The sequence below is a fragment of the Thunnus maccoyii genome, chromosome 11 (genome assembly GCF_910596095.1).
Source record: "Thunnus maccoyii chromosome 11, fThuMac1.1, whole genome shotgun sequence".
Lineage (NCBI taxonomy): Eukaryota > Metazoa > Chordata > Actinopteri > Scombriformes > Scombridae > Thunnus > Thunnus maccoyii.
This window is the reverse complement of record NC_056543.1, coordinates 27,893,546-27,904,021: the sequence shown is the minus strand read 5'-3', so window position 1 is coordinate 27,904,021 and position 10,476 is coordinate 27,893,546. Positions and strand designations below refer to the sequence as shown.

General features: G+C 36.4%; 1 protein-coding gene across 2 annotated transcripts; it reads right to left on the bottom strand.

The window, feature by feature from the left end:
• Positions 1–1,570: 1,570 nt before the first annotated feature.
• Positions 1,571–10,476, bottom strand: LOC121906613 (CD209 antigen-like protein C). 2 transcript variants are annotated; one of them, XM_042425550.1, is made up of 6 exons: positions 10,346–10,476; positions 10,163–10,264; positions 8,415–8,561; positions 3,883–4,025; positions 2,907–3,010; positions 1,571–2,367 (listed from the first exon to the last, which is right to left on the bottom strand). In XM_042425550.1, exons 1-6 carry the CDS (start codon positions 10,395–10,397, stop codon positions 2,205–2,207), a joined length of 711 nt encoding a protein of 236 aa, XP_042281484.1. In that variant the 5' UTR covers positions 10,398–10,476; the 3' UTR covers positions 1,571–2,204. The 2 variants fall into 2 exon arrangements, 1 of the variants encoding a protein (XP_042281484.1); XR_006098689.1 differs by lacking the exons at positions 1,571–2,367; positions 2,907–3,010; positions 8,415–8,561; positions 10,163–10,264; positions 10,346–10,476 and adding an exon at positions 4,136–4,679 and having other exon boundaries at positions 3,935–4,025.

Here is a 10,476-nt window from a genome sequence, read left to right as displayed (position 1 = left end):
TGCAGAAAAATGTGATGAATTAGGGGTAAAGTCGTTTCAAATATCCACAGCAGCCGTGCGTAATGATCAGCTGTTGGAGAGCCTGTGCGTAATTCTCACTGAGGTCTGATGAGCGGAACGGACACAACTGTTGACGTACAAACGGAGGTATAAAGACCTTTACATCCATTTTTGGCTCACTGTCACAGCAAATGAGGCTCTTGCATGTGATTCCACAGTGTGTGACATTAAAAAAACAGAACCAGGTGAATCTGCGTCTTTATAAGTCTGGCAGATAATAATGTATGTGCATATTTCTGTCACATAATGCCATGTTGTGAAGTGAATTAAAGGTTAGTATATACGTTTTCATGAACACACTGTTTATCCGACAGAGATCATAAATTCAGAGTGTAACAAAACACCTATGGCTGGTTTGCAGCCATAGAGGTGCAAACCATGGGATAATGGTGTCCCACTGTCCCGGCTTCATGTTCTCCACGTTTGCTCTGCAATGATGTGACATTCATGGACAAATTATTCGAAAACATCTTTTGGGTGAATGGAATGTACTGAATCATTTGCGGAAAGAGATTTATTCCTCAAAACATTTTACTCCATAGTAAATGCCTTGCACAATAAACATTACAAAGATATTTCTTTATGATGCCATTTGTTTCACTTGTTTCTATGACGACGTTTACAACAACAAAAGCACGGCGGGTAATGAACAACCCGGTAGTAGTCGCCTTTTTTGCGCCTGCTATCCTAGCCTGCGCCTGCTAAGCTTTTTATGTGTAATACCTGATGCGGCCCAGCCTCACCCAAACTCTGCCTCCAGCAGCCCCCAGGTAATTTGAATTTGAGACCCCTGATCTACATTGTGTCATAAAGCCCAATATTACATTCTACGATGAAGTCCACATGCAGCTGGTCTATAGACACAAAAGACAGTTCTGTGGAACCTTAATGCTTGGAGGTGGAGGTTGTGATGGATGGTAGGTGTACAAACGGTCCTGTCTAACAGTCAACGTTGGTTCCTTTGAACCATGAAGACAATCCTTCCTCAACTCCAAGCAAGTAGTTTTAGTTAAGTAAACAAAAGAACAGCTGTCTCTCATGTCAAAGCCACATGGTTTGCTGACCCACCTGTCCACCTGAACTCTTCCTCAAGTCACTTGTACAAACAACCAGTGCTTTTATTTTTCTGGTGAAGACAGTCTCAGATCTCATCCAGTAGATTGTCTAGATTGAGATACAGGATGTTCTGTTTCATTGTTAGAGTTGTTTTCTTCACTTGGTGCCTGTTGAATACAGCATGAGAGTGTGGTGAAAAGACAGATCATCTTTTAACCAAGTTCAGTTTTGAATGAATGAAATCCCATCTGTAGCTGACCTCTCACATCCCAGTAGAACAGGGTTTTTCTGCACAATTAATGATGATAAAAGAAACATAAAGACACTGAAAAATATTCAATTTTTAAAAAGATTTTAATTGTTTTCATAATTGCATAAAAAGCCACAACCAGTATCAGCTACCAGCATTACAAAGGACATCATGACAAACGTCTGACTCCAGTACAGTGCTGATATGTTGTAATTGGCTGACTTTATATTGACTCATCTGTTGAATAGTTTTGGTTTACATTTCATCTAAAATAATTTGATAATTCTCTCACAACAGCAAGTGTTTCCTGAGTGAAACCACTAATTATCAAGTAAAATTCACAAACACTGATGGCCTCTGCTAAAGAGATCTGTCAGCTGCTGAACAGACGTCATTTAAAAATTATTTTCAGGAAAGTGTCATTTGATGATGTAGTAAGACATAATTACACAAAATCTATATTACATTGTTTAATTATGATATGAAGGATGTCATAAGAAATGGTCTCAATCAGGTTTTTTGCAACTTTCAACTATCATGAAATCTTTAGCTAAGACATTAATCAAAATAAAGGTTTTTATGAATCTGTTGCATTTTGCAGAGGTTTGGTTTTGTTTTATCCGTCTGCTTCTTTTAGTTGTTTGAAACATTGGAAATTGGTTAATGAAGCTCTTCTGGCAAAAGCTGTAAACATCTAATTTATAGAAATCTCTTTAGAAAGGCAGAGCAGAAGCAAAAGGTCATCAGCACAGCAGAGAAAAGTTTTAAATTCACACACATACAAACTGATTTGCCTTTTGCAAAATCATAGTTTGCTTTGAAAAAACATTTTTACATATTATACACCAGCATTTTTCTCACAGATCCACCGCAGAGAAGCAACACATGACAGATCATTCCAGTTGTCTTCAGTTTTCTTGCCAGACCTGATATGTACACAGTCCTCTTCACCGACCTTCGGATCTCCACCTCCATTATTCGGCTCATTTGTCTCCCAGTACCTACAGGTCAGTGAACAAGAGAATCATGACACTTAATCTCTGACATGAACACAGTCCTTCACACAAATAATATTTCTTCACAAACATCACATTAATGGAATTTCTTATATCTTGCATGATGTGCCTTAGTATAGTTTTGAGCCATAAAGTAGCAAATTGGACGGGGCTGCAGGTTCTCCGTAGTATTTTTCCTAAATATAAATTTGCAGTCATCAAATAGCAACAAAGGAGCCTCCTGTATAAATAAACACCCCCATAGTGTTCTGGTCATCAGTTACAGTACTGTACAGTTGGTGAAGTGTAAAACTTGACTGTGGACCAGAAACCCTCTCAGATGCACCATGAAATGGTAGTTTGGTTTGATTTTTTCTCATCATTATCATTTTGCACTGATGATTTAACCAGAAAAGCTTCAGACCAACCTGGAACTGCCAGTCACCTCACATTGTCTGTGATAGAAGATCTAATACATATCACCAACCTCTAATATACAGCAGTGTTTGTGTGTGTTGTCAATAAACAACCAACTGAAGCCAAACCTTAAAGTCAGTGGTGTTCCATCAATCCATTTCCAGGTTCCGTCTTTGTCTCTGTCAGTCAAACCAATCCAAGTTGCTACCTCAGTGAGGTTTGACAAGAATGTCTGTTTTCAGTAAAGAAGGGAAAAAAGTCATATTATTTATATTGTTGTTTGAACAACAATATGCAGTTTACATAGGATAACTCTGAACAAAATTGAAAACAATGAATTTAACTATTTTTATTATTATTGTTATTGAAATATACTAATAATAAAATCATATTTTTTTCTTCTTTGATAAACTTAAATTTTAGATTTTTTTAAAAAACTTTTTTGACGTGCTCTTGTTTTTTTTTTGTTTTTTTTACAAAACAAAAAAATTATTGACACTGCCACAGCTTTTGTTGTGGTCTTTAAATAGCTGCAAAGCTTAGTGGCAACTGACGTGTATTTGTCCTCATTTACAAGCACGTTTATGTAGTGACTGTGTAGTGTTAGCACTGTTTGAATACCTATTAATAACTATTTGTACTTTCTTTCTCAAGAAAGAAATCAGGGAATAAGAAATGTCATTAAATTGTGCATAAATTACTGTATACAGAATTCCTGTTGCCAGACATCATCATGTTTTTTCTTAAACTGATACACAGATCTGTACTGATTAAATACTTGCAGTGTATGAGTGACTGCTTCTGGAGTTTGATTAAAACACCGTGAAAGGTTAAAAGAATGTTAGCTAGCTTGCTAAAGATGAAATGAAATACTTTGATTTTAAGGCAAATGTGCAAATTCAAGAATACCAGCAAAACATGCTACAGAGCAGCACAAGTTCATTCAAATCATTTGAATTATTGTTGTTAAGGTGTTGAACACCAATGATCCATATAAATCAATTAATTACTTAATTAATAAGTAAGTATTTTAGCTTTTTTCAAGGTACAGGAAGATTGCAATTAGGCAGTTTCTTTGCAAGCATACAAACAAACACTCTGTACCTGTTCTTTAGTGCTGTCTATAACCACCAGATCTGCTCCTTTCTCTCTGCAGTCCTGTCTACCTCTTGACCAGGAACCAGACTCACTGGAGAGGAAATAACAGGAACATCTGAACATCCTCCATCCTGCAGGACAAGTTTTCTCTGTAACACACAACATTAGAAATTAGACAAGAATCAAGTCTGTCTGTTTCCAAAGTATGAGGGTTAAAACAACATAACATGTGACTAGAGTTGACTTGTTGATATTCTACCAACTATGGAGCATTTCTGGTGCTGATTTTTAGCTGCAGTTCTGTGGTATGCATACAATTTTTGTGATTATTGCATCTTTCAAATTATTTTGATGACATCAGTTTTTATTTGAAGATAATGAATCAAACTGTTGATTTCAGCTCATTCTTTCTGTGTCTCCATGTCAGATTTTGAGGCGGGATACTAATACTGGATGACACCACAGAAATAAACACATGGATTTATCAAAATCTCAAATCTCAAAATCTCCCGCTCCCTTTCTTTGACAGCTAGTTTGACTCACTGTTGGATCATGAGCTCAATACCAAGGTTTGGCCAGCAGATGCCTCCCTTTGAATGTATAAAATGCTTTGAAACCATTCTCAGCAGTTCTTCCAAAGCGAGTGGCAAAAGCTTTGTGTCTCCAATCACAACATGCTTTAAATCATCATACAAAGATCTCACAAAGCTCAGCTTTCACACCACCAGATGAAAGTAAAATTTGAATCAACAAAAATTCATGTAATACCACCACTAACATTACATTTGAGTCAGAGTCTTGCACCAGGTAGCTCAAAAAATTGTCAATCCTTTAATCCTTTTATAAAACTTTAAATCAGCCTACAGTTAAACCAGTGATCTTTGTGCTATTAAGCAAACATCTGTTTATCCTAGTTAAGGCTAACCTGACTTGTTTTTTGGTCATGTGAAAGTAACAAATAAAGTGTGTTAACTGAGTGTGTAGTCTGTTGATTATAGGTCAGGTTTCATGTTACATTAACAGGTCAAGTCAGGTGCAGGTCTCTAAAACTGGACTTGTGAGTGCTTTGTTTTGAATAAGACAACCAGAGATTGTCTGAAGTACTTCTGAGTAACGTTGGACCAGTGGAAGAGAAAACATCCTTCTTCAATAAAAGTATACACTAGATCAGTAATTCTTTGTTTTTAATAAAATAAAAATATCTTAGCTATTTCTTCACATATATTAAATGTAAGAAAAAATATTAACCCCCCCCACTACAATCATAGTTTTGTTATTGTACACAACATATTGATACACAACATATTGATCTTCCATAAAAACTAGTTTTCAATCAGGATCATTTGTTATGATTTTTGGCTACAGACCAAAAATATGACAACCTGAAAGGCACCTTAACATTTGGGGATGCTGTCTTAAAACACAAATAGCTAAGGAAGTAGTTAATTCCGAGATACTGAAGTAGGATACTTACTAAGCACTTTGAAAGTTACACAACATTGCTTAACATTAATTGTTTATTTGTTGTTGTTTAATTGAACTATGTCCTGATGACACAGAACAAATAAGGTGCTTGAACTTATGATATAACTAATGATATACAAGCCAGTTTATGTGACTTCACTTTTAAGTCAGCTTGAACCCTCATTTTGGGTTGGCCGGAAGTGCAGCACACTAGTACAGATTATTTTTCGCTGCATATACATATACCATGGAGGTTGATCAAAAACAACCGTCAAAATCAAAAACTTTTTTTTAATAGCTAAATGTAGCCGGGTAAAATAAAGGTAAATGTGGGTTGAGTGTCAAAGAAAAAAACATCATCATTTGATCAAAGTGCAGAAAATACTCAAAGGAGTGATATAGATTTTTATTTTACGTGGTACTTTGTGCAAAACATCAGCATTAAATACAATATCGGCTGAATATGTGTGAAGGTTAAAAGTGTCCAGGCTAAGATCTTCTGTTTTGATATTTGGTTGAAAAGTGAAACTTTTCTAAAAGTCACTATAAATGTAACTAGTTTATGTATTAACATTAAAATCTGCCTCCAAACAAAAATATGTTCTGCTTATTGTTGCTTCATTTGGATGTTTGTGCTTCTCACCTTAAATCTGAGTTCAAGGCAATTTTAGTGGCAATTTTCAGGGTTGAACAAAGTTGATTACATATGATAGACATAACTATTTGGGTAACACTTCTTTGACACCAATGTCTATAATGCATCATAAACATACTTAAAATGCATTATACTCTGCTTATAGCAGTGCATAATTATAGTTATAAGCACTCATAAATGTCATAAAGCTTTATAACAATAATCATAACACAAAGCAATTTATTATAAGCTATAAGGTTAAGTATCATAATACTTCATTGCTAGTCACACGCTGACATTTTTTTGCAAGGGTCACAGTGTTTTATAATTCTCATAGTTGGAATACATTATAATCATCTTGTAATGCATTATAATGTGATTATAAGCTACTCTAAGTGGTCACTGGGTGAGTAATGAAATTCCTGAGGAATAGGTAGATATAATACATTACAAGCTGGTTATGAGTCACTATAGGTGGTTGCTTGCTCTAAGTAAAGTGATTTTGGCACATTTTGCATTGTAACATTCTAAACTTACTGTAGCGTGTTACTAATGTCACATTTAGCATGTTAGCATGATATTATTGGTTAGAATGCTAACATGTTAAATGTTGATGGTGTTTGGAATTTCCTGATGACAAATATTTTAAAATGTTTGAAGATGAGTAAATACAAGAATGTTTCCACATAAAGTTACAACAAACTTCTTGATTGAAGATAATTTGTATAATTAAGAGGACAGATTGCAGGCAATTAAAACTACAAGAGACACTGACATGCTGATTTATAAAGGTTTAAGGAACAAAGTTATCCAAGAGCTAAGAGAAGCAATTTTGGTCTACATGGTATGCAATTTGGCTTTAGAGCAAATCATTCCACCGAAAATGCTACCTTGCACTTAATAGAGCAAATTAAATCAAGACTTGACAAAGGGGGAGTATTTGGTGCTGTATTTTTAGATGTGCGTAAAGCATTCAACACTGTCAATCATGATGTTTTAATATCAAAACTCTCTAAATTTAATTATCTAGAGCACTGGCATGGGTGTCTTCATATTTATCTAATAGGAGACAATGTGTTAAAGTTGGTGACTCACTGTCCAGTAACATGAAGTGCACAACGGGTGTACCACAAGAGTCAGGTCCCCTATTAGGTCCCCTATTATTTAGCCTGTATATTAATGATCTCCCTCAACAGTGTCATGATGCAGAACTACAAATGTATGCAGATGTCACCGTTGTGTACACACATGCAAAAACAGCTGAGTTAGCTGCTGCTAAGCTAACAATTGTATTGGAAAGGATCACACATTGGCTTAATCAATCATGTCTGAGTCTAAATGTAAACAAGACAAAGAGCATGTTTTTTTCTAAGACTATGGTACAACCTCCTAACGCTGATATTTTCATCAAAGGTGAAAAGATTGACATAGTTACTGATTTTAAATATCTTGGTGTGACACTGGATCCAAATTTAAACTTTAAGAAACATGTTAAAAAAAATGGTTTAAACCATAAAGTACAACTTAGCAAATTTTAGACATATTAGAAACTGTCTCTCTTTGGACGCAGCCAAGATATTTATGCATGCTATGATTCTTTCTTTCCCATATGTCTTACTGCATCACATGTTGGGGGCTGGCTGGAGAAACAGCCATAAGACCTCTTGAGTCTAAAAACTCTGGACAAAAAGCCAATGCATTTCCATCACTGTAGGGTACTGGAGAAATACAATTTACTAAGCTTTGAGAATTTTAGATTATTCTCAAATTTGTGCCTAGTTTATAAAATTTTAAATGGTTTGGCCCCTCCTCCACTATGTGACTTTGTGTCCACTCGCTCAGTAAATTCTATTAGATCCTCCAGAATATCCTCTATACAAGATTGTACCATACCATTTCGTCACACTGCATTTGGGCAGTCAGCTTTCTCTGTGAAAGCCACAACTCAGTGGAATGCCCTACCTGATGATATGAAGAACTGTAGTTCAATCAATACATTCAAGGCCAAATTAAAAAATATACTAAAGACCAATCAGCTGTGTGACCACTGAGTCTAAACTCCATCTATGGTCTTCTCATTAGCGCAGGTAGTCTTGCTTTTAATTTGACAAGTTTATATTATTAATTTCTAATTGACATTGTGGGTGTATGTGATGTGCTGTTGTGTGTAGCTTTGTATTTTGTATGGTGTGTTCTGTGTGGGTATTTTTTTTTGCTTTGTACTGTTTATTGTTGTGCTGTTGAATGTTTTTTGTCGGGGACTACAGATGCAAATTAGCTTCAAGCTAACTCTGGTGCAATGCATCTTTAATGTTTCAAACTGCACACTGTCCCAGTCAATAAATAAATCAATCAATCAGTCTTTTTTCAGCATAGCGTACTCTGTAGGTGCTCTTCTACAATGTGTGTGCAGTACTGTATAGCCACAGATGTCACTCACTCTGTACAGACAAACTCTGAAGCTTTTCCATCTCTTTAGTTATTTCAGTGAGGTTGGCAAGCAGCAGGTCTCTCTCTTCAGACACGGAAGAAAGCTTGTTATTACTGTCCTGGAGACGCTCAGTCAGGTTGTCTATGATAACGGAGTCTGAAATAAATAAAAAGACATGTCACATTTATGTATATTTAGTCACTTATCTCAAATACCATTTTAAAACTTTTAAAATGTAGTTTCAGTAATTACAGCTTCCAGTATCATTTTAAAGCAAATAGCTGTCAGGAATAGCAGAGCAGGTGGACCCAAATGTAGGACAAAACAGCCAGAATGAACAGAAGAAAGTCTCTGTAATAAAGGTGTGCAGGCACAGCAAAATGGAACAAAACAAAACCAGACTGAACAGAGCAGAACATTACAGAACAAAGGATCCAACAAGACTGAACTGAAACACAGGACTGAAATACTAACTGAACTAACGAGGAGATGAGGTGCAGGTGGGCAGAAGGGCAGAGAAACTCAAGTGAGGGGAATGAGGAGATGAAACAGGAGAATGGAAAAGAAGGTGATAGGCTTGGAAAACACTGGGAAAAGAGCAGGGCTAAAGAAGATGGTTCAGGCAGGTGAGGAGGGAAGAGTGGAAGGAAAAGCAGGCTGAGAATACTGGAGGAAAAACACAGGGCAAACTGAAAACCAAAAACCCAGCATACACATGAATATAAGTTAAATACATAAGTCACACTGAGCAGAAACAGCAAACACACCTCAACATAAGACTGACAACCTCAGGATCTTTAAACAACTTAAACATACATTGCTGTTGACATAAACATGAAGCAATAAGTTTGTCAAGTGCAGTGGCCTGCATGTAACAACAAAAAGGCAACTGTTGCTCTGACTTTCAGTTCACTTTTGCACATAGTTTCTATGAGGGTCAGTGTGTAGCAAGCAACAGTCCTCAGTCACATTTCTTAAAGAGAACAACTAGTGAAAGCAAACTTCAATATCAACTTCCAGGGCTTACTGCCACTCAGTCCAGTTCAACAAACAGGGAAAAAGTCTGAGGGCACCTGGTGGACTGGTGGAGGGACATAGAGCCAGACTGGGACAGAACCATGACAATAGCTAAGGATTTCTGTCCACAAAAAACCACTGTAGTAGAAAAAATATCACAGCGTTCCCAGATCTCTAGAAGTTATTCAAAGCAAGTTTTTTCCAGATTTTCATTCAGCTTTGACTGCGACATAAAAGCAGTCCTGGTGTTTGACACTGAGCAGCACGGCACTTATAGCGAATGTTGTAAATACTATGCCACCCTGATGTTTTCTCACAACAGGTTCACTAACATTTAGCCCTAGTAAAAAAAATAAAAATAAAGTGTAACACGTATCCGTGCCAGTATTATTCTACAAGCAAACTGAATGTTTTCAGATTTTAAGTATTGTCCCACATAGTAACCTTAAAAGTATTTTTTTTTCACCTGCAAAATGGCGTTTACATACAGATACATGGGAGAATATTTTCAAAGACATGACAGATATGACCTACACCAGAATTCAAACATGGTTTAAAATATGGCACCAAGGAGAAAGTTGAGGTGATGCTCATGTTCATCCAGACCTCTACCTGCAGAGTTTGGCTGAGAATAAGCAGAGCAGCACAACATAAATGAAAAAGAAAAATAGACATCTTGCTGTAGAATGTTCCTCCTAAATTCAGTCTGACTTAAACTTCTGAATGTGAAACAGACTCACAGTGGACACCAAGGCCGATGAGTCGAGCCAGCAGGAAAACACTCAGCAGCCCCAGAACGAAAACAACAGCTCCATGAAATCTCCTCTGTGAGCTCCCCAGACCTGAACAGAGAAACAGTGAATACAGTCAATGATACAACAAAAGAACAGATGATAATTTAGATCTTTGTGCAACATTTTTACCTGTCCGTTTTGTTGAAGTTCTTGAATCAACATTTGCATAATTTGCCTCCATCGCTCTTAAGGATGCCAACTATTTTCTAAAGGGTCAGCTCTGAAGCACAAGCTACAACGCATGTATAGCATATGATGAA

What these genes read in the sequence shown, in the direction of transcription:
- LOC121906613 (XM_042425550.1), bottom strand. Translation starts at nt 10,397, where the DNA reads ATGGAGGCAAATTATGCAAATGTTGATTCAAGAACTTCAACAAAACGG. An exon ending in CATCGGCCTTGGTGTCCACT is followed by an intron (nt 8,562 to 10,162) that starts GTGAGTCTGTTT and finishes TATTTATTTCAG; the next exon opens with ACTCCGTTATCATAGACAAC. An exon ending in TCAGAGTTTGTCTGTACAGA is followed by an intron (nt 4,026 to 8,414) that starts GTGAGTGACATC and finishes TGTGTGTTACAG; the next exon opens with AGAAAACTTGTCCTGCAGGA.